This window comes from Macrotis lagotis, chromosome 6 (genome assembly GCF_037893015.1).
Source record: "Macrotis lagotis isolate mMagLag1 chromosome 6, bilby.v1.9.chrom.fasta, whole genome shotgun sequence".
Lineage (NCBI taxonomy): Eukaryota > Metazoa > Chordata > Mammalia > Peramelemorphia > Peramelidae > Macrotis > Macrotis lagotis.
The window spans coordinates 126,390,889-126,416,593 of NC_133663.1; the positions used below are offsets into that span (position 1 = coordinate 126,390,889).

General features: G+C 33.6%; 1 protein-coding gene across 2 annotated transcripts in view; it reads right to left on the reverse strand.

The window, feature by feature from the left end:
• KLF12 (KLF transcription factor 12) overlaps positions 1-25,705 on the reverse strand; it is a 687,410-nt gene that overhangs the window by 351,204 nt on the left and 310,501 nt on the right. For both annotated transcript variants that reach the window (XM_074191810.1, XM_074191809.1), the window contains exon 3: positions 9,497-10,046. In XM_074191810.1, the coding sequence (XP_074047911.1) occupies positions 9,497-10,046 (550 nt within the window). The remainder of the gene's footprint in view (positions 1-9,496; positions 10,047-25,705) is intronic.

Genomic DNA, 25,705 nt, shown 5'->3' on the forward strand with positions numbered 1-25,705 from the left:
AGCAGGATTGCTCTATACACTTACAGGTTGTATGTCTATACATTTACAAGTTCATGAATAATCTGTTTAAACACTCTTGACATGGATACCATAAGCTCACATGAATATTGTTCATAAGCTCTTTATAATTGATTAGAAATGTGGCTTCATGAATTGCTGTGCCCCATCATGCTCCTCCACCAAAACAAAAACAAAAAACAAAACCAACATAAATAATGCAGAAACAACCCCCCCCCCCAATTATCACCAGGTGACTAATCTTAGTTAAACTAGCCCTAAAATGACAGTCACATTCTCTAACATTCCTATTTGGCTTTTAAAGCTCTGGGAAAACTGGCTCCTTTCTGCCTTTTCCAGTCTTTTTACATCATAGTTCTCTCCCATCCCACCTCCCATCTACTCTGGAATTCAGTGACACTAGCTTCTTTACTATTGCTCATAATCTGTCCGCTTACTCTATGCTTTTGATTCTCTCTTCAAGGCTGCTTTCTGGCTTCCATGATTTCCTTCCAGTCTTACTTTCTCAAGAATGATCCTCACTGATGAAAAACAAGAAGGAAAAGGAACTATATAAGGATATTCACAGCAGCTCTTTTCTGATAGCAAGGAACTGGAAATTGAGGGGATGGCCAACACCCTAAATGAGGAATTACTGAACAAACTGTGGTATGTCATTATGATGAAATGCTATTCTGCTATAAGAAATGAAGAGCAGAATGCTCTCAGTAAAACCTGAAAAGAGTTATATGACCAGAAATGTACTTCGGACAAAGTAATAGCATATTGCAGGATAATCAGGTGTGAATGATTCCGCTTTTCTTGGCAATGCTGTGACCCAAGAGAACTCTGAAGAACTTATGATCAAGAATAATATCCTCCCCCAAGACAGAGCTGATGGTATTTGAATACAAATGGAAGCATACTTTTTTAAACTTTATTTTTCTTAAGGTTTCTTTTTTGGGGGGAGGGGGCAGGAGAGGGCTACATTTACTTTCATAATATGACTATTAAGATAATGTTTTGTACATCTACACATTTTTAAACTATATCAAATAACTTGTTTTCTCAATGAGGGTGAGTGTGGGGTGGGAAGAAGGGAGAGCATTTGGAACTCAAAGTTTAAAAAATGAATGTTAAAACCTGTTTTTATGTGTAAGTGGGGAAAAATAAAATAAAAGAATGAGGGAGAATGATTTTCATTAGCCTCAGTGCCTTCTCTCTGAGAGTTTTTAATTTATCCTTTATATATATCTTGTTTATAAATAGCTGTTTACATATTGTCTCATCCATTGGACTGAGAAATCACTGAGAGAAGGGACTTTTTCTTTGCATTTCCAGGGCTTAGTGAATGACTGACACAGTAAGTTACTCACCTAATAAATGCTGATCAATTTAACTTTTCAATTTTTCTTGAGAACTTGGTTTAATGATTCATTTTTACTATTTTAAATTCCCCAAACTTCCACATATACATGTACATATACATATATATATATATATGTATATATATATATATATATACACACACACACACACACACACACACACACACACACACAATTTTTCTATATAAGCCAAAAATTCCTTTCAAAGCCAAATATAAAGTTATTTGGCACTTATATAGTCTCTCGTGGTCTTTTCCTCCAGATTTCATTTCACTGAAGATAGCGCCTCGAAACTCAGGAAAAATCTCTGCACTTGACAGCTTATAAAGCTGCTAACAACACCCTATCCTAGGTGCCACATCACGGAGATACATTTTGTTTAGGAAAAGAAAAAAACATATCAAAGTACCTTGTTGGAACTCCACATTCATGGGATATTGGACTGAATATTTCTCCAGTATTTCTCTAAGTCTACTCCTTAAGACTTTTGCATACAAGTGTCTTCCAAATGCAAGCATCAAGAAAACCTAGAGGACTTTTGGATTTCCCTTAAATGGACATCTTTTCTAAGTGGGTATTCTCTTTTACTGTTGCCTTATTATCATCACCCTTGTTAAAAAGCAAGATCTCTAATCTTCAAACAACTTATTCCCATTCATATGTAAATTAACAAAAAAGGAAGGTCTTGGTGATGGGTAAAGAGGATGCATGTAGCTTCCTATGGGTTTTCCCTCTTTAGAGCTTCTCTCCTCCAGAGCTTTACCTTATAGTGTCACTAAATTAAAAAACAACATATATATATCACCCTAAGCTGGCTATCCTTCTAACTCTGATAGGATGAAAGTTATTCTGTCTTCCCAATAGTTCCTCATTTCCTAGATATAACCAGGCTACCACAAATGACCTTGAATTTCTATTCTCAAGAGGTAATGGGTCAAATCAGAATCTATTATTTAATATGAAAGTGGCATTCCTTATATTACTAACCAACTTTCCAGGGTATCTTTATTTACATATTATATGAATAGATCATGATGACACATGGGGACAAATTTTGACAATCAACCTATTTACCATTAACACAATGGTGCATTATAAATGGCAAGATGGATAGGTACCTGGCAGGTCTATACAGAGCACACATAGAAAAGTGCAAAAACTTAGTAACTCTTAATCAACTACACTATGGTATCACAAAATGTCAAATATAACTGAAATGGCTGAATAACTGGGTGCTATCTACTGTGAAATGAAATCTGGAGAAAAAGACCACGAGAGAATATATAAGTGCCAAATAAATTTGTATTTGACTTTGAAAGGAATTTTTGTATATATATATATATATATATATATATATATAAATATATATATATTTATATTTATAAAATTTAGGTAGCTAGATTTTCTACACCAGTTTATTTTCTCTTCAACCAATCAAATTGATCAGTCAACAATAATTTCATATAATTCTATATATGTATTATTAGATAACAACAATGATTACAAACTTAGATTAGAAAATATTTTACAAGTTGAAAAATAAATTCAGAAACCATTCCTAGACATAAAAAGTTGTATATTACTGTGAAAAAAAAGAATGTTTCTCCATCTTAACCTGCAGCCAAAATTATGTGATAATGATTTCTTAGGATTCAATAAAACTATAATTGCCATTTAGCTAATTAAATTGCTAAACTCAACAAATATTCAAGTGACTACTTTGTGCAGAGAACTGTATTAGTTGAAGAAAGATGCACAATGCTTAAATAAGAAATTACTGTTGTCTTTATGGAGTTTAGTAGGAAGATATTACATGTATGCAGAAAACTATAATGAGAAATAATACATGTCCAAGACTGGGAAATGCAAAACAAAGTGTTATATACATTTTGAAAGAGAAAAAGTCATTATTCATTGGATGGATCATAGGATGCTACTTGGAGGAGATGACATTTGAGCTAGGTTTTGGACACTAGAAATAAATCCAAAAGGTGTAGAAGGAAGTAGACTACTCTAAGCATAAGTAATATTAGTGAGAAAAAACAAAGAAGCATGAAAATGGAAACTTTTTAAAGGACAAAGAATTAGTACAGTTTCACTGAAATATAGAAGGGGATTATATGGGAGTCATGGAAAATGTGAGACAAAAAGCAACAGAGGAACTTGAGTGCTAAAATTGAACTCTATGTAGAAGACAATATTAAATTACTATAGATTTTTGAACAACATCATTAACATGACAAGGTCTAAGCACATGGAGGCTTATATGGTTAGACAATGATATAAGGAAGGAACTAGAAGAGGAGCGCAAAGAGGAGACTTAAGCATCAACACTAACTTTAAAAATCTGAATATAGATTTAGATCTGAAACAGGTTACTGAGTTCAATATAGAACACTCAACTAGCCCTGGAAATTTCATTCAATAATATGTTAAAATCATCCACGTCTCTTTATCCTGTGTTGCTTGATTGATAATCAATTAATCAATCATCATCAACCACACCTGTTTATTCTGTGTGATGTTTATTCATTCTTCTAGAATTTTATCACAAGTGTTCATTCAGTGTCTATAAATCCTAAACAGGGTTTGATCTGACTATTCAAAAAGGAAAGACGAGCAGATACAGAATTTATGTAACTCGGATAAAAATGTGCCTTTAGATGGACAATGTATATTAGTGGGTCAATCAGCATGTGTTACCATAACAGACAATAAAAATTGACAGTAATTTGGCCCAGCATTGAAGAAAAGGAGATTAGCAGGTTGTAATTGCCTTTGGGGAGTTGTAAAACTTCTTTGATATATAATATTATATTATTAATATTGTTATTATTGGTTAAATAAATTTCTCATCAATCTCCAACTTTTCTATTCGGATCATCTTATGAACTGGAATAGCTTGACAAGACTTATGATCACAAGTTAAACTATTACAAATTCTAAAATAGTAGTTGGTGAACCTATAATGATTTCAGGTAAATATTTATGTGTAAAAGAATAAAGTACCAGATTTCCATATTTGATTTTTATTATTGTATACACTGATAGTAACTTTAGTGTTAGATGCATATACACAACACATACCCTAAAGGGGCCTCAAAACCCTTATCTAGTCATGTCAAAATCTACTATATTCTGGTTCTTCTGTTGATTCCAAACTTCTCTCACACAAGCGGATCAAGGATAGCAGATATAGATTATACTATATTCCATATGTTCTATATAAAAAGGACTTTGTAAGGATTGTGTATAACCTACAGTAGCCACTTAATTAATGTGCACTGATTGATAGTGAAATTTCACAGCTTCTGTATATCTAGGTTTATAATTTGGGGATAATGGAGTAACTAAGTCATGAATTTAGTTCAAGAAAGAAACCTATGAAATATATGACTCCATCATTAACACTATAAGAGTGGCAAAAGGTCTGAGGATGTAAAGACAAACACCAACCCCATACCAAAAGTTCAAACCAAGGTCTTCCCCTAGACCCGCAAATACTTTTTCCTCTAAAGGTCTAAATTCTCTGTTACTTATGTTTCTTTCCCCTCCCTCTTGGGCCGGTCTTTAGCCATTCAAATAGTCACACACTATTATTTTTCAAATCCTTTGATATTATTACGTAATCTAAAAGAAACTTCTGCACATTCAGCTGCTCTACAATGCTAATGGTCATGCCAATAATCACTTTTATGTCTCAAACCTATAGGATTCTAATTTTCAAATATACCTACAGCTCTTCTGACCTGATTCTTGCTGCTAAGTTTATTAAAGTTATGCTCCACTCCTTAGAAATCTGACTTAGCTTTCATTTTGAGAGCTGTTTCAACTTTTTTTTTTAGGTTTTTGCAAGGCAAACAGGGTTAAGTGGCTTGTCCAAGGCCACACAGCTAGGTAATTATTAAGTGTCTGAGGCCGGATTTGAACCCAGGTATTCCTGACTCCAGGGCCGGTGCTTTATCCACTATGCCACCTAGCCACCCCTGTTTCAACTTTTTAACTGGGGTTTTACCTCTTTTATTGAGGTCTCTTACTTATTTCCTAATTTTTTTTTTCAGTTTAGGCCAGGGTATGGAAAACATTAAATCCTAAAAGTTGTTTGATTCCATTCAACAGATTTATGATTAAAAAATAAATGCTATGGACCCCCCAAAAACAAACAAAAAAACCCTTAAAAGACATGACAAAGTTATATGACATATATATATATATATATAAACACACACATATATTAGTGTATAGATAGATAGCAAAAATTATAGAACTGGTTAAGACCAAGATCGTTCAACAAAAAATATTTTCCTATGACATGAAACTTCGCTATTTACCCTAAAAATTTATAGAAAAAATTTTTTCTCTACTTGATGGCAGATATATATAATATCAATATTGTTCCTTTCCCCCTTTTGAAAATATTGAAATTACATAAAAGTACATACACATCATAAGCATCTTCTTTACTAGTCAGTATTACATTACAAAAGTGGCACTTCCATGAAGCAGCAATACATAAAAAAGGTTTTTAGATAGTTTACTTATTTTTAAAATGTTGCAATGGCAATTAATAGATGTTGATTAATCTACTTTATGCCATCACTTTGTAAACCATACAAACAATAAAACAATCTCTATACAAATGAACTTACATTTTAATGAGGTGGACAAGTACATAAAGAGTTAAAAACTGAATACATTCAACATCAGTTAATTTGTTAGGGATGGCACTGGTAGTGAGGAAGATCAGGAAAGGTTTTATGTGAAAGAATCTGATGCTTGCGTTGGAACTTGAAAGAAAGAATGAGATCCTATAGATAGAGGTTGGATGCATTCCAGCTATGGTGGATGGACAATGCACAGATAAAAGGAAAAGAACTGGCATGTCTTGTGTGTGCAACACAGAGAAGATCAGTTTTGCTGGACTGCAACAGGTAGAAAGCAAAATGATTTCCAGTGAGTTTGGAAAGAGAGGTTGGGGGCTAAGTTGTAAAAGTATTTAAAAGCTAAAAAAATGAATTTAATTGTAAAAGCATTTAAAAGCTAAAAGTATTTAAAAGCATGGGTTCAAACATGTCATTGCCTTACTTAACGAATGACAATGATTCCCAACAGCCTTCAGGATCAAATACAAATTGAAGTAGGTTTTTCGACTTTTCTTTTTTTAAAAACATGAATAGGGGCGGCTAGGTGGTGCAGTGGATAAAGCACCAGCCCTGGAGTCAGGGGTACCTGGGTTCAAATCTAGTCTCAGACAATAATTACCTAGCTGTGTGGCCTTGGGCAAGCCATTTAACCCCATTTGCTTTGCAAAAAAAAAAAAAAAAAAAAAACACCTAAAAAATAAAAACCATGAATAATGAATGACTATACATATTGGTAATGAGTTTTGTTTTTATTATTTTCTCAATATTTGGGACAAGGCAGAAGGGAAAATATATTGAAATTTAATTAATCAAAATAAAAAACAAACATCAAAAAATGAAACAAAGGGAACGTAAGAGCAGAGTAATTTGACAGGAAGGAGAAGAAATAAGGAGAGCATGCCATGAAAAGTTAGAAAAGGATCAATAATTCAGAAAGAAATGTCATCAATGTCTAAATGTAGCACATAGGCTGAGAAGGAAGATGATTAAGACAAGATGAAGATTTTTTTTAAATAAGGTTAATAACTTTGGAAAGGGTCGTTTCATTTGAATGATGAGTTTGAAGGTCAGGTTGCAAAAGGTTGAGGAATGAGGAAGAAGAGGTAGCAAGAGTATATAGTTTTTTCAAGAAGTTTGGTTGAGAGAGGGAGGAAATATATAAGATGCCAGTTTGAGAGAAAGATAGTTATCTAGTGAAGGTTTTTGGCTTGTTTTTTTAAAGGATGGGAGAGACTTGACCTTGCTTGAAAGCAGTAGAGGAAAAAAAACAGTAAAGAAGAGAGGTTTAATATTAGAGAAAAGGGAGGTGATTATGGCTGGAATTACCTGGAAAGGATAGGAGACAGTGGGATCAAAGGCAGGCATAGAGAGGTTTGCCTTCACAAGAGTCATCTCTTTTTCAGAGGAAAAGAAATAAATGATGTCAAGAGATTTGGGGTAAAAAAATGAATTTAATTTTCTCAGCAAATTAAAAGGCAAGGTCCCAAGCTGACAGAGGGTAGAGATGAAGTTGTAGGATGCTTGAGGAGAGATAAAAAGTTATGGACTGTTTCTTTGGGGAATGAGAAGAGTATCAATTATAAAGGACTAAAATGATGATACAAACTGTTTATTTCAGTGTCTTAAGCAATGAAACTTTCCTAAAAAACAGAAATAACAAATATTTCTGAGTATTATTCAATTTTGAAGTAGTATTATCACTACTAAAACTGACCCACACATTGTAATCAAAAGTATAAGCTATATAAAAAGTGTCTGGCTGCAGTGAAATTCTTGAAAAGATAACCTGATCCCTTTTTTTCTCTCTCTAGCTTTGGTGGTTATTGGCCACTGAGAATAAAACAAGATCTGCATCTTACTTTTTTGTGGGTTAAAGTCCTCATAGCAGCATCAATTCAAACACCCTTCTGGTGAAATAGGTATGATGAGAATTTGCTTATATGTGAAATATTTTTTTTCTTCTGATAGAATGGAAACTCTTTTGTATTTGCCTCTGCATTCCCTAAGTGCCAGTGACTAGCACTTAGCAGACAAATAAGGGCTTTTTGAGGGATTAATTAATTGGTTTCACAAGCTAGGAAGGAACTACCACCTTGGCAGCTCAGTAGCTGTTCAGTCTTTTTCAGTCACATCTGACTCTTCATGACCCACTGTGAGATTTTCTTCAAAGATAGTGGAGTGGTTTGTTTTTTCCATCTCCAGCTCATTTTGCAGATGAGGAAATTGAGACAAAACAGGGTTAAGTGACTTGCCTAGGGTCACCCAGCTAATAAGTGAATGAAACCAGATTTAAACTGAGTCCAGGCCCAGAGCTTTACCTACTGCCCTACCTAGCATGACCATATGCTTAGATATATTTTGACAAAGATAAGCCCTTGAAAAATGGTTGTGGTCTACTTCTGCTGAAAGATGGCTTACATGATTTCATAAAAAAGATTCTGGTACAAAAAAGGAGGCAAAGATGGGAAATCATCTGGCAAAAAATAAAATTAAATAAAAATGGAAAATTACTTCAGGACTAAGAAAAGATACAGAGTCAAAGGAAAATCTTCAACAATTGCTGAATAATTACCAAAGTCTTAATTAAGCAACCGGGGCTCATCTGGGTATTACATATGTAGTCAACTGTCTTCCTTACCCCTTATCCCTAAAGGATTCTGACTACATCTGAAAATGCTCCCACCCAACCAAAGCATCACCTCATTTAGAGAAAAGAGGAGGTGGAAGGAGAGAGCCAAAACTATGTGTTATTTTTATAGCCAAATGTTCAACTGTTGGATGTGTTATTTCACTGACATGTTAACAACCTGCAAGTGACTCAAAGCTGAACAACTGCTATAACCACCAAAGCCCACACATTACAGTCCCATAGCAGTTTACCTGTCATTAAAAAAAAAAAAATTAGGCTGAAAAAATAAGAAAAATACTGAATTATAAGGGAAAAATCTTCTGAAGGTGAATTTCTACAAGAAGGTAAATATATCTATATACTTCACCAATAACTGAAGCAAACCATACATTATCTATCAGCTACTTACAAAAGTAAGAAACACAGCAAATATTAATCAGGCTTGTGTCCTATATATATCTCTATATATCTCTATATATTATATATGTATATATATATTATATATATATATATAATATATGCATACACACATACACAAACATCTGGAAAGAGAGACAGAGTCAAAAGATAAGAGAGAGCATGTGATAACGTAACGTATATATATATATATATATATATATCTACATATCTATCATATCTTTAACTACTCATCATAGTCTTAAGTAGAATATTTTACTGGCTCAGATGCACACTTTCCTTGTTTAAATTAAGATAGAATTATTTTGGAATAGAACCTTCACCAAAATAAAGGGCTATGGGTCTCAGGTGGACTTCATTGCAATTAATTTTAAAACTAAACTTGGACCTAAAATAAAACTTGACCTCGTTCTTTGCCTTACCTTTGACATGGCTTCTCCCATCCTCCAGCAACGGCACTACTATCGTGTTGTTCATATTTCCAGGTGACCGCACAGCTGTATAGACAACAGGCACCGACTGTACCACCACTGGGATGCGGTGAACGTGACTCAGTTTGTTAGATTGTAAATTCATGGGGCTTGAAGGTGGTACTGGATGGATAATGTGCAAAAACTGCTGGCCTCCCACACCAGATGCAGAGGCCACAAGAGGCCCTGGAGTTAATACTGTTGGCGCAGATGATGCTGAAGATACTGACGTGATAACAGTTGGGGATGAGGCTGGACGACTAGACGACGATGATGAAGAAGTTGAAGTAGAGGAAGGAGAGGAGGCAGAGGCTGTCATGGAAACTGGGGATGATGAAACTGCTGTAGGGGATGTCCTGGCTTTATTTATTGACAAGTCCACTGGCTCAGTTTGTGTTTGGAAGTGATCTGTGGATAATGAGTCCTCCGGGGGCTCTGTTTTCATGTTATTTAACAAGAGGGGAACAGCTTCCATATCCGGATAGTTGTGGACGTTTGGAGACTGTGGAAGGAAAAATGGAATATTAATTTCTTTTTTTTTGCCTGTAACTTTTCTTAGTTATAGATCAGAAAATATGAATGTTTATCTTTCTTCATATTTCTATGAGAAAACTAACATTTTACATAGCCTGTAAGAAAAGCTCAGGATGTGTAATCTCCACAAAAATAATAAAGGATGATATATTTCAACCAAACTTCATATATAAATACTTACCTGATTTTCTTGGTCCTCTCAAATTGCATATCGCCATATGGACCAAAAAATAGAAATTGGCGATAAAGTAGAAAAAAAACCCACTAAGATGTTTCTATTTTACATTCTGCAAGATACTGCCAGGATATAAGTTTCTATCTGGAAATAAATAAGGCAATTAGGGAAGTGCAATAACTTTCAAGCCCTGTGAGTACTACTGAACGCCGGGGAAATATAAATTACTAAATACTCTGAAAGGTGTCTAACTTAATTCTAGAAAGATTATAGCTTTTACACAAAGCAACACAGTAGGGTTAAATTCAGAAAAGAGATCACCACAGTATATTACAACATTTTTAGAAAAGGGCACAGTAGTGAAACACAATTGTTTGTATGCAAAAAAAGGGTAAGAGCCTCCTATTAAGTCCTATTCTAATGCTTTGTTGTAGTATGCATATGTGACCATGGATTCCCTCAGGTTATACTAGGGGTACTAGGGTAGCATAAGCTCTGACAAATTCTATCAAAATGAAAACACTTTTAGTTCAAACCCAATGAAAGACTCTTAAGTCTTTGACTTGAGGGCCAAATTTGGCTTCATTCATATGGGCTCTTTACCAGGATGGCTGCAAGGTAATGACTAATGGCCAAAGAAACCCCGAAAATCATGGATTATGTCAAAGAGTGTGATCTGCATTGGTTAAAAAAGAAACTGTGTAAATGTAATAGGGATTCTGGACATGAAGAGATAAGAAAGGTCCTTGCATTAGTAATTAGTTTTCCTATTTGTCAGAAATAAGATTATTGCTCCAATTCTGAAGGGGAGGAAGAGATGAGTTATCCTTAAAGTGTTGGCAATTCATGACAATGTTCCCTATTAGTTTAGCCATAAAGAAAAAGAAAACTATTTTGATTTCCCAGTTTATTTTAATTGCTCCAGTTTTCAAGAGCCAATGAATTTTCTTTTTAAAAAGACAACAAAGATCAGATTCATTGATTAAATGTTAGTCTCTTAATGTATCTCCTAAAGTCTAAGGTCATCCAGTATACTTAAATTGGATGTAAATCCAAATTTGAGCATAACTGTTTTGTCCAAGGCTAAGAAAATGATTCATAAATTGTTTATTTCTAGGTTATCAGCACATTATATGGCCCCACTGGGCCATATAATTATTAGGTCAAAGATTTTAACACCATCCATTTTGGTAATATGTACATTGCTTCTGACATCCATTGAATTAAAAACAAACAACCATCTAAACCTTCATTATGATGACAAAGCAAGGATATTCAAAATGAAAAGAAATTGTTTCATTTCAAAAAAGAAATTTAGGTTTTTTTGCAAGGCAATGGGGTTAAGTGGCTTGCCCAAGGCCACACAACTCGGTAAATATTAAATGTCTGAGGCCACATTTGAACTCTGATACGCCTGACTCCAGGGCCAGTGCTCTATCTCCACTGTGCCACCTAGCTATCCCATCAAAATTTTTTTGAATAAGAAGTACCATTCCTCTAAAACCAAGATAACCTTACAGTGATAGAATATATTTCTGTAAAATATGAGGTTCTTTGTTTATGTAAAAACACAACAGTCCAAAACCCACTCACAGAATTCAATTTCCTAGAATTAAAAATAAACAAAAAAATTATGAATTACAATGGTAACAGATCAACTAAGAATGGAAATGTGCTTGGTGGTTTATTGTTTTTATTTTTTTCTTCCAAGTTAACAGGATTACTTCTGCAACCTTATATATGCAAGATGAAATCAAAATGATCTAACAGAAAGAATATTGAAGAAATGTTTTAAAAAATGTTTCCAGTTTTGTTCTTCAAATATTAAAATCCAATTGTTTTATATTCTTATCAAAGGCACTTAAAAAAGAAACAGCAAAGAAAAAATTCTCAATTAAACAAGTAGGATTTTTTTATTTACATATAACACTGTCTTTGTTTTCATATCAAAATAATGCTGTATTGTTGCAGTTTATTAGGTCTTTCTTGATCTCCCCAGCACCTGTTGTCTATCTCTCTTGAATTTACCCTGCATTTGTTGAATGAATATTTTGAATATAATTGTAATATGATATGTTTTCTCCCTGCATAGAACATAAGCTCCATGAAGGCAAGACTATTTTTTAATCTCTGAATTCTCAATACCTGACACATTTCCTGACATGTAATAGACAGTTAATAAATGTATTAATGTATTTTCAGAAGGACTTTAAAAAAAATCTCATTTTTAATTTATGAATTCAACCCATCTAGAAAGATCAAGAGATTCTGCTTAAATGTTCTAACATTGTTCATATTTCTAAATAACACATTCTATATTCTTTTTAAATTCTATTACTCGAGAAATGTAAATTAAAACAACACTGAATATCACCTCATACTTATCATGTTGGCTAAGATGACAAAAATGGAAGATGATCAATGTTGGAGAGGTTGTGGGAGGATTGGGATATTGATACATTGCTGATGGAGTTGTGGATGGATCCAACCTTTCTGGAGAGCAATATGAAACTATGCCCAAAGAACAATAAATCTGTTTATAACCTAAGATCCAGTAATTCCAATTCTAGGTCAACATTCAGAAGAAATAAAAAAAAAAATGGAAAAAGTCCTACATGTTCCAAAATAGTCATAGTAGCTCTTTTTTTTTTTTAGATTTTTCAAGGCAATGGGGTTAAGTGGCTTTCCCAAGGCCACACAGCTAGGTAATTATTAAGTGTCTGAGACCGGATTTGAACCCATGTACTCCTGACTCCAAGGCCAGCGCTCTATCCACTGCACCACCTAGCCACCCCCCATAGCAGCTCTTTTTGAGGTGGCAAATAATTGAAAATTGAGGGGATGCCCATCGATTGGTGAATGGTCAAATGAGTTATGGTATATGAATACTATGGAATACTATTGTTCCATAAGAAACCATGAATGTTGGACTCTAGAGAAACATGGAAGGAATTACAGGATTTGGTGCTGAGTGAAGGGAGCAGAACCAAGAGATTAAAGTAGAGATTAACAACACTGTGAAGTGATCAATCCTGACAGATGTACTTCAGAGAGCTAGGATAACCATATCAGACCAACTATGGACAATGCTATCCCCATCCAGAGGAAGAAAAGCAAAACAAAATAAAACAAAAATCTCTTCAGAATCTGATGAACAATACAATTAACATTTTTAAAAAAGTCTCTTATGTATTTCTTTCCCTTAATTTTAATTCCTAATACCGAAAATAACTAGCCTATAAACATGTTTAACACAAATGTTCAAGTACAATATTAACCTGACTGTTCGCTGTTGAAGGGAGGGGAAGGAAATTTTGTAATTTAAAAATATAAATAGGCATATGGATAAATGTTGAAAAACTTTCATAACATGTATTTGTAAAAATGAAATATCGATAAAAATAAAAAATTCTATCACTGAAATGAAAATGTTTTGATTTTATAGTTCTGATTGTTCCATTTTATGTTTCTTTGGCAATGTATATGACCAAAGTAACTTAATATAGAACTAATGGTAGTTTCCACCAGAATTTTTCTTTTAATTCCCCATATTTACATCCCTAACACCTTGAAGTCACATTTTACATTTGTTTGCAAACAAATGAGCATAGTTTGATTTTTCACCTTATCAACACTTGGTCACACATGAGGATAGGAGAATGGGATATTGCTTTATGAGACCAAGACTATGCAAAGTAGAAATGGGTGACAAATATTAAGTTTGTCTCTATTTAGATGGACTATATGTCTTCCCATTAACTTTGATGGAGAGAATTATACTCCTTAAGAAAACCATTCTCCTACTTTTGGAATGAAAATTTATCCTTGGAAATAAGAAGAATTTTATTGATAGACATTTTTTCTTCCTATGCAGTTTTCAACAAGAGAGCGGGTGTGTCCCTTTTACAGGCATTTTTGAAATCTTGGAGAACTAGGTTACTTTTGTATGGACTCAGTACCAAAGATAGAAAACAATTATATATACATGAAGAGGGATGAATATAACCTTTGGACTAAAAAAGTGCCTCATTTGGTATCTTGGGTAGATTATGCATGGATCCCTAACCACAAACATAAAAAAGACACATGCTGGTTCTCTTTTCAAAAAGGGTTGAAATGCGGCCAGAACATTCAAGAATAACATTTCTACAGAAAACAGGGACAAAGGTCTTATTATATTACTCCTCTGTTAGCACAGTGAATATAGTATTATGTCTTGGCAGCCCATACTAATCTCTTACACTGTGATAATATGGTCAGCCTACTAGCTCTAACTTTGAGCAAAGTATACGTCCTATATAATAACATAGAAGTGGTTCAAGGAAACTTATTGCAGATCCTTATCCTTCAAATAAAAGGAAATATGCTGCATTGTTATTTTTCTTAAACTCTTTTTTTGCTTCTTTTTGAGTGGAAGGTGTGATCTAAATAATTAATTGTTGATAGAGTCCTAAATACTTGTCTATATAGGAAGTCACAGCAGATGAAGAATGCAAAAAAGAGAAAAAAACCAAGACAGAGAACAATAGGAAGGGAGAAGGGAAGGGAAAGTTTAGACTAAGGAATGAGAAGTGGTTAGAAGAGTTCCTTGAAGCTGAATGAGTCATACATATTAGACAAAGTGAGAGAAAATTCTGGAGCATCATCAAAAGAATTGAGTCTCTAACAAAGAAGCTAAAAAAAATGTAAAGAAGTGAAGAAAGCAGTACAGATGAAAGAAAACATAGAACTGCTTCTTTCTAAACTTTATACTTTAGATAAATGGCATTCCCTAGACATTTGCTATAAAATAACTGGGGGAAGGAATGAGTAGTAGTAGCCACCTTGAAGAAAGGAAGTGTTTGGACTCAGAATCTACAATGTTTTCACAGACTCAAAGATTTAGAGCAGGATGAATTTATTGCCAATATTTCAAGTGTCTAAACAGGATAGTGGTATATTAGAAAAAGACATAAGCTTTGGGGTCAAAAGACTTGATTGAATCTTATATTTGGGCTCTGATACTTAATAGCTTCCTAATCTTGACCAAGGATCTTAACTATTCTGAGCTTTACTTTACTAATTTATAAAAAGGAAATAATAATAACAATAATAAATACTACCAACTTTACTGGAAGTTTGTAAACCTTAATGCTTAAATTATTATCTATTGCTACTTTTATTTTTATTATCATAATTATTAAAAGAATGTTAGATTAGTATATAGTATTTCCAAATTATAAACAGAAGACAGGGTTATTTTCGTAGCAATGACAGTGGTAAGAATTGGATCTGAGCCAGCTGGAATGAGCATAATTAAGCTCACTTTGCAATAAATTATATAGTAAAATAATCTTAAAGGGGCCAATAAAGCTTGAAGATTTTATGAGATAATGGTATAAAGAAATGCTACCCACACTAGAGAGTTACCTCTTGCCTGCGGAGCAGGGGCTTTGGATAAGAGAGGAAGGTTCAATGAAGCCTGACTAAATCTAAATATAATTAAAAGTATAAGTATACTTCTACTATGTAAACTTTCCCCAGAGTTCTGAAAGTAAGTTTTGAGAGCAAGTTTTACAAGTCAAATTGTAAGAGTTAGTTGAAAAAATAAACGTAATGTTTCTGTAAACAAAATATAGCCCTTTTTTAATTTTTAAAAATTTTTTATTTATTTTTCCAAATACATGAAATGGCAGCTTTCAACAATTATTTTTCTGTAAAGTTTTGAGTTTTACATTTTTTTCTCCCTCCTATTCCCTCCCATGTCCCCCCTAACAGAAAACAATCCAACAAAGGCCCTACATGTAAAACCATGCTAAATATAGAGGAAGAGAAATTTTTTAAAGTAAATTAAAGAATTTACTATTAGTATTTATTGAATAATTATCATCTGCTTAGAACTTATTTTTATTTATTGCTTCATACACATTTACTCCCTATTGAATACTAAATATTTATATCATGAAAAAGTATTCATTATTTTGTCATTAATGAATAGCATTTTGATGATCCATCCTCTCTCACAAAAGGAAAATCAAAACTTCTGGTGTCAGGTGTCACTCTTTATAAACTGATAACCAACATAGAAAATACATAAAACTTTTTGAAGTCAGGTTCTCTTTTGTTTTGTCTTCTACCCAAACTATCTAAATGACTTGAAAAGAGGAGTCACCTAATATTTGGTGACAATTCAATAACTGATGAATTGAAAGTAAATTGAATTCCTAACCTTTTGGGGAGCTGTGACACGTTCATTATATACTTTACAATTTGCTCCTAAAAGTTTTCTAAGATACAAGGAACTAAAATGAAACAATTTTTCTTTGTTTTGGATAATTTTTACAGACTTTGACAACACCCTGGGTTTGACTCATATGGTATAAAATCAGAGCTAGAACTTAAAAGTTCTAAAAAAATTGCCTTTTAAAATTCAAAGATATGAGTTCTAGCTTTAACTTTGCCACTTTCTGTCCATCACGGACATCTTCTATGCACATCTGATAGAGTCATACTGCTTAGCCTTAGCAATTGTTACAGTTGTGATGAGCTCATTTCCTTATCTGTATATACAAGTATGTAAATGAATCTATTCTTATCAGTCTATCACCAACAACAAAACCCATTCATGCCTATCCTTCCCCTATGCATCTCTTCTAAGTGTGCTGTAGAGGAGGCATTCAATATTACTAAGGTGGGGGGGGTCCATTTCTTTCTTTAAAAAAGTTTGAAGATAGCAATGGAACAGCAAGTGGTTATTCCATCGGTTCCTCATTTCTGCCACATAATCAGTTCATTATTTTTACTCATATATTCCTTGGAGTTCACTTTATATTATTTTTCCTTTATATCTCCTTATTTGCAACCCTCCTGCCAGCTGGGTGGTCCTCACTTTTAATTCTCTGAAACTTCAAGTGTTACTTGTGTGACTAGTAGTCACACACCAAGTATAGCCTTAAAAGTAGCTTTAAGAAATGCATTTGTTTTGGGAAGAAGCTTGGGATGATTAAGATCTCCTTAAAGATAAGGAAAATACTGCTTTTGTGTTTGTATTAAGGTAGTGCTATAAACAAGAGCATTGGACTTAGAATAAGCAAAATTTCCTAAATTTAAATCCTAACTCACTTACTAGCTATCTCAGTTTCCTTATCTGTAAAAAAGAGGTTGGAGTGGATTACATCAACTGTATTATTGCCTTTTAATTTCTTATGGGTTTAAATATATGATCTTATGATCTTAAGAGTTGAACTAAGCAATTTTCTAAAGATAGATATTCTGGCTCCCTACCTTGCTTCCATTCAGATTCTCTCTCTCTCTCTCTCTCTCTCTCTCTCTCTCTCTCTCTCTCATACACACACACACGCACACATATGCATATTTATATGTCCTTCAGCATATGGCTTGGTATATATAAATGTGCACATAGAAAAGTGTGTGTGTCTGATTGTCTCATATACACACATATTAACATGTGTGTCTATCTCTCATACACACATACTTTATTATGTTCACATTCGGATATTGACATATACCAACCCATACATTAAAAGACAAGTTATATATGGGTTGTCCATCCAATTGTATATTACAATCTAATAATCACTATATCACTATACAATAATTACTTTTCATTGAAGAAACTGAAATATTTCAGGGCTTTATATAATGCAATTATCCACAAACAGCAACATCATAAGATCTTCAACATTTATAAGAAATCCTTATCAAATTTAAACTTTGATCTTTATTTCATTTATAATAGTAGCAAACTATTTCAGTGAACACTTTTATGATTTATACCAGAGCTTGTCTTAATGATCACAGGATCATGAAAAAGGTTATCTTTGTCATTATATATGTCATGGTATCTCACTCAACTTTCACAAATTTGTGAAAGATATGTTTTAAGTTGGCCACTTTCAATGATGAATCAATTTTTTTTAGTTAACAAAAAATGAGCACAGTGGGATCTTGTGATCTATACAACTTTCAATCCTTTATGAGATGGTAAACTTTGGAAGTTCATTTGCAAAGGTCTGCCTTTTAACGGCCTTCATCAAAGGAGACTGCTATTTTTTTCACAAAAGTAGTAAAGGAAGTATAGGAGACAAAAGTTAAGGATGTTCTCTCAGCTACTTTTCTCTGGTAATAAGTCACTAGATGTTGCCCTTGTTTTGTTATCTTTCCTCTTCTCCAGATGTCTTGAGAACTGATCTCTCAATACCCACAAAATTTTGTCCACCAAGGGCATCTTTTATGCACATCGGGTAGAGTCATGCTGCTTAGCCTAGCCTTGCATGCGTTTGTGGCATTTCCAAGTCCTTTAGGAGTTATTAACTCTTTTCCTGTGCCATGGACTAGTTAACTGGCTAGTGAAGTCAATGACATCATTCTCATAATGATATTTTTAAATTCAGAGAATAATACATCTAGAGGTCAATTAGATTGAAATAGTTCTCTGAACTTTTTTTCTTTTAAATCTCATGATTTTCACTTAAAGAAACCTTTGCTCTGTAAAAGACAAATGAGACTTATGTAAGGGTCCAGATGTTGTGGTGGCTCTATTATTTATGATGGTGAAAAGTTTTGTACAAAGATCTTGGCAGAGGTTTTCCATATTTTGCTTGCTCCATATTTGCTTGCTTTGCCCATCATAAAGTGTCCTCAGGGTTACTTTTCCTAGCTGTGTTTTCTGAGATTTCTCCAAGTTGGTGTTTGTGCCACTTTCTCTTTATTTTATGAAGCATAGTAGATCACCTTATTTCCATACCCTTCACCACAGGATTTTACAAAGGACTATATAACTCTAACCTAGTGATTTTCTCTCTCCCATATTTCTTGGGTTGGCAAGTAATCTAAGAATCCCCAAAGATGGTTTTTAGGTGCTTTTCATCACCTTGTTCTGTTCATTTCTATATCTATGGCCACAGTAATTCAAGATGGCATGGAATTTTGGGTCATTTTATATGTTTCTTTGTTTCATGAACTGTTACAGCTAAAAATTCATTACCAGAGGGGATCATTCCTAAAGAAGCTGGTGCTTAGAAGGAAACATAATCTGCTCAGACTTTTATTGTCTGTATAACCCTTAGCAAGTCACTTAACCCTATTTGCCTCAGTTTCCTCATCTGTAAAATGAACTGGGGAAAATGGCAAAAACCATTCCATTATTTTTTGCCAAGAAAACCGTAGATGGGGTCAGGCAAGCCAGAAAGAAATGAACCAACAGAATATTTGAAGGCATGCTAGAGGGCAGAACTTTTAAAGTTAGCTAGTTCCTCTTATATAGGATTAGAGAAACAGGTGATTTTCAAGCCATGCCTCATCACTGTGGAGGTCTTCTGAAAAATCATAAAGTCTATCATTCTTTTCTTAATCATACTTAATATATTATATAGTTTAAATGCCAATGATGTGAAATTATTTATGTTCTTAATTCCACTTATCTTTAAAATGGGATTAAGAGTACTTGGTATATAAAAAAAAAGAGTACTTGGTATATCTGGTTACATCACAGGGTGGTTGTTAAAATCAATTAAGTTTTTGAAAATGTTCTCAATGCTCCAAAACTTTATATGAATTAGGCTTATTAAAAAGAAGTTATAGATAATGTTATGCCATATACATATTTGTCATTATAAAGCATGAGATCCAAGTTTGTTCATTCAACAAGTAGTATTCATTAAATTTCTGTTTTACAGAATGTTAAGAGAGATTCAAAGATAAAAAACAAAAGAGTCCATGTACTCAAGTAGCTTGTATGGAGGGTCCATAAAATTCATGCAAATTTTGATATAGTCCCATAGTTATATATTTGCAAATAGTAAAAGGCATAGTCCACATACATTATAGTTGGATCAGATCCCTTGAAAGATTTGCCTCGTTTAAGACTGTATTAAGGGCTAGTTCTTCTACACTCCTGATTGTCAGTGGAGACATGGCAAATGACTATGGATTTTTATAAAGCACCCATTTTTTAAGGAGTCTTATTCTTTCTCACTACATGTAGAATCAACTACAAAATTATAGCCAGGCAATAAATAATCAGTTTCCATTTCATATTTAGGAGAGGAAAGGAAGAGGAGTAAGAATTAGTTCAAGTATTTTCATTAAAATTTCTTTATTAAATCTATTCAAAAGACTAAAAACAATCACTATTTTTGGATCAGAATCACTGTTTTGATACTGAATAGCTCCACTGAGATCAGTCATTTCCACATATAGTTTCAACCTTCTTAGACCATAAACTAAATCTATTGAAGGTCACATTTCAGAACCACCTGAAATTAAATTAGAAACTGATAACATCATATGGATTAAATTATCCCTCCCACATGTTTTATTATAATAGAACACATAGAAGATACATTCTAGAAATGAGTAATAGAAAAGACTAGAAGCTACATTCTGGAAATATTGCTTAGAACCATTTTAATCTAGATTAAAACCATAAAATAGGTTGTTTCGGTAAGAACAAAAAATTCACTGTATAAACATGCATGCATTTTTTTGACTAACTGTAACATTCCATTAAAAAATTTAGCATCTTATTTATTTAGGAAAATGTTGGGGGCATGGAGGAAAACATCTTTTCTCTCTTTTATCGGCAGTATATAGAGTGGTCTCAGTTTTGCAAACACTCTTCCCACTCTTCCTGTAATAAAGGAGACAAATTCGAAGGCAATAAAGGTATGACTCATTTCAGAGCTGGGAGTCTGACTAGGATCCATCTTTCCATAGTTATAATATTTTGAAACTTGAATATGACCTTGGCAGTTGGTATTCTGATATACTGTAAACTACAATATTCTGGAGAGAAGTTTGCCAATGTGCAAACTTGGTAATAAACTTCTACAAAGTATGTGACATTGTATGAGTCACTAATGTAATGCTGTATTTTTTTTAAGTGTCATACACTGAAATATAAATAGTAGGACTGTGTAAGTGGAATAATTTTCCTCTTGACTCATTATTTAGTGTCCCCTTAGAGTATTTTAATTTGGGGTCCCACAACTAAAACTTAATATGGATAAGTTGTTTTTAGGGATTGGAAAGGATAAAAATAGTTTTTGTAAAGAGCAAAGAAAAATGTAGAGTCTTAGGAAATATACCCCTAGAAGAAAGACTAAAATTAATCAACAGTTCCCCCTTCTCAATTCTTACAGCATTTGTGTATCATTTATTTGGTACAAATACCACTGTTAATAATGTTAGTTATCATTTCATGTCATGCCACCTTAGGGCAAGAGTTAACTCCCCAAGCATAGGCATCCTAGATATTATGCATAGTGCCCTAAGAAAGTAAGTATATGTTGACTTGTTTTACCTTATATATCTTAGAAGGAAATTAAATATAACTCCTATTTATAAACTTACTTCATTTCTAAAAAAACATTTATTACAGTCTTGTGATATGCAAGGCACCACCCTAGGGACTTGGGATAAAAAGACTGAAAACAAATTGGAATCTTCCTAAGGCAGTTTCCATTGAATATGTGCACAATGATGTATTTTTCAAACTGAGCTTTCATTTATGGGATTTCATTTGGTCCTCAAAAAATCTGTGAAATAGAACAGACAAAGTATTATTACCTTAATCTACGGGATTGAAATTAAGGAAATTAAGATCTAGGGACATTAAATGATTTGTCCAAAATCTCACAACCAGTAAGGGGAGCAGTAGGAGCTTAAATTTAGTTCTTCTGAGAACTTGTCCACAGCTTTTCTGACTAAAACATGCTGATGCTTGTCCTAATTGGAATGCTTTTAAGATATTAGAATAAGGAGTATATCATATTTGAAATGAAGAAAAGTAGAACAGGCAGCTAAGATTCATGGGACTGGACAGAGCTTTGTATATAGGTACTCAAAAATACTGATTGAATATAATCGGACTCTGGCTTGAGATTTCCATATAACCCAGCAAATCACTTTATTAGGTCAGATTGTTGTTGTTTTTTACCCTCTAGTATACAGCCAAGAGCCTTTCTTTAATACCAGAATATGTGATTTTCTTGAAATGAAAAATTAATCATCCATCATTCAGAATTCAGTATTTAATAAATGAGTAATCTCAATTTTTGGAGTGAATTACCTAAGATCTCTGATTTATCTCTTTTTTGATTTAAAATATTATGAAAAATACCAATCCAACAAAAATCATATCTATTCTGTAGTTCTTGAAATGAGTAGAGGAGGAGCTGGTAGTAGTAAGACTATAAATTCTAATGTGAAAGACCCTAGTGTTATAAGAGAAAGGAATTCTAGAGTATCTGAGCATCAAAGCAATAACTCATTTCTATGGTACTGTAGGATGCCCAAATCATTTTTCTCATAATAACCCTGAGCTTTTGTAAATGATGTAATTGAGGCTCAAGAGTAGGAAAGTGATTTTTATCAAGGTTAGATAACTAAAAAATGTCAGAACTGGGACTTGAATTCAGGCTTCCTGGCTCCTGATCCAAAACCCTTTCTCCTCTGATAGGAAGGATCGAATAAATGATTGTTGGTAACACAACTTATTTGACACATCAGTGTGTCATCACTGTGAACAGAAAATAGCATGCCAGACTGATAGGGTGGAATCAAGAAATAGAAACAGGATAAGATTAGAGAATGCTGGATAATTCAAGGGAAAAGAAAAAAGAACATGTAAGTAACAGTACAGAAAATACATTATCTAGCAAGTAGTTATTAAACAGTGTCTAGTGTGCCACTGGGTATTATGAGAAGATAGAGAAATAGAAGACAAGGAGCCCAGGGTTATAGCTATAGAACTGGAAAGGACCTTAGGTGCCGTAGAGTTCAACTACCTCATGTTACAGATGGGCAAACAAAGACTTGTCCAGGGTCACACAAGTAATTAGTGACCGAGGTTGGACTTGAACTCAAGACAGTGATTGACACTGTTACCTAACTTCCTCTTTTCACAGAAACTATGGTTCAATAATTTAATTAATTTATTAGTTTAATACAATTCAATAGAGTACAAGCATAGAGATAGGAATTGATTAAAAAGGATTGTCTCCACTCTGAAGGATCTTACAATCACTTGTGAATGATGCATAGAACATAGAAAGCACAAGCAACTAATTCAATGAGTTTATGATCTTCATGGAAGATGATATATAAATATGTGAGAAGATAAATCATAAGTTTACTGTTAAGCTAAGTCCTTCCAATCCTGTATTTGAAAAATGGATTTTTTGAATAATAGTTCTAGAATCAGTTGAGTAACAGATATCCAAGTATTCTTTATATGACTACTACATACTAAGAGATTGTGCTAGGGCAGGGAATGCAGTGAACAAAGTGAAATAGTCATGATCACAAAGAACTAACATTCTGATAGGATGACAGCAGAAGATGGAGAAAAACATTTTAAAAATACATAAAAGAGACAAAGTAATATTAGGATAGAAGATACCAAGACAATTGTAAAACTTTTATGTGTCAGGGATATATTTGATAAGACTTTTATAACTCTTCCTACTACTACTACTAACTTAGAATAGTGTTTTTAAATAATTGAAGGAAATGTTAAATTAGTTAGAGGTTGGTAAAAAAAAACGATCTAAATTATTTCTATCCAAATTTGTAGTCCCCTGAAATCTTGGGCAGCAGAGGGAAGGGTTCATGGATCCCAAGTTAAGTACTTCACTATCACCCTGAAAGACTAAGAAAGACCTTATGCTGAGCTGAGTCTTAAAGAAAACAAGGATTCCAAAAGATAGTGAAAAGAAAGAGTATCCAAGAAATAGACAATATCCAACACAAATACAGGGAGACAAAATAGAGTGGCATATGTCAAAGACTATCAAGAAAAGGGAAGCATGGATGGAAAGATGGATTGGTTCTTCACATTCTAAATGCCAAAGAGGAAAACTTACATTTAATACTAAAGGTGATATGACTACTGAAGTTTTGTGAATAAGGAAGTTATGAGTCAAACCTGTGCCTTTATATGGAGAATAGACTAGAGTGGGGAGAGATTTAGGGTAAAGAAATTAGGAGTATATTGTAATATTTCAGTCTTTAAGAGTCTCAATGACAGTAAAATGACAAGGCTTAGCAAGGAACTGGTTATATAGAGTTAAGTAGGGTCAAAAATAGAATCAAAGTCAACCTGAAAGAGTGAAAGAGTAGTGGTGTTCTTGATAGTAAAATGGAAGTTCAGAAATGGATTAGGTCCTAGGGAAAGAAGATTAGTTCTTTTTTGAACATTTTGAGTTTAAGATGCTGATTAGACATCCAATTTAAAATATCCAAAAGGTCAATGAAATGGAGTATGGAAGGCTATGGCAAGATTAAGTAGAACTGGAAGTCATCTGCATGGAGTTGGCAATTGATCCCATAGGGGCCAATGAAGCCAATAATTAAAAGAAAGTAGAGAAAAAAATTAGAGGGTCTGTTGAGATAGAGCCATGATTAGAGGGTGAGATATGGATGATAGCCAGGAGATTAAGATGGAGATAGGACAAAGAGAACTAAGAGAGAACTGCTGTCAAGAAATCCCAGCGAGGTGACAGTAATCAACAGCATCAAGAATTGCAGAGAATGGAAAGATGATTCTGAAAACAGATGGCTAAATTTAGCAGTTAAGATATCATTGGAAAAATAAATTTCAGTTGAATGATTAGAATAGAAGCCAGACTGCTAAAGGTATAAAAGAAAGTGGGTGGAGAAGTGTAAGCATCTAATGAATGTTTTTTCCCCCCAGGGAGTTTGGTAGAGAAAGGAAGGCTAGATCTAGGACAGTATGAAGTTTGTGTGGTAAAATACAGTGAAAGATTTGAAAAAAAGGGAAAGATGGGCAGCAAAGGGCTCAGTATACTGGGATAGGGCAAGAGAGAGAGAGAAGGAATTAAGAGGTGGTACAGGCAATTTGCTGAACAAAGATGGTTGTATATGTACAGGGAATATATAGTGACCTTGACAAAGAAAAGGGCCTTCTTTTCATCAGAGAAATGGGGAAAAGGAGGAAATAGTGTCAGATGATATCAAGAGATCTGAGATGAGTAGAAAGAGAAAAGTGGGAGCTCAGGGAAAAATACCCAATAATCTTGGTAAGGTTCTCAACTAAGACTAATGATGAAAAGTGATCCTTACCATCTGACAGGGAAGTGATATGAAATATTAAGAATGAGACATGTATTTTTGGATATGAACAATGAGGGAATTTAGTTTGACTATGTCTTGACTATGTAGAATTTTTTATACCCTCTAATAATGACTCTATCTCAACAGAGCCTCTAATTTTTTTCTCTACTTTCTTTTAGTTGACTTCTTTGGCCTCTATGGGATCAATTGTCAACTCCATGCAGATGACTTCCAGATCTACTTATCTTGCCATAGCCTAACATACCTCTTCAGAAATTTGGGAGGAGGTAGTAAAAATGCATATTAATTAAAAATTTGATTTTAAAAAAAAAATTTCTGTGGAAATAGGAAAACAGAATCATTGGGATAAGTGAAAG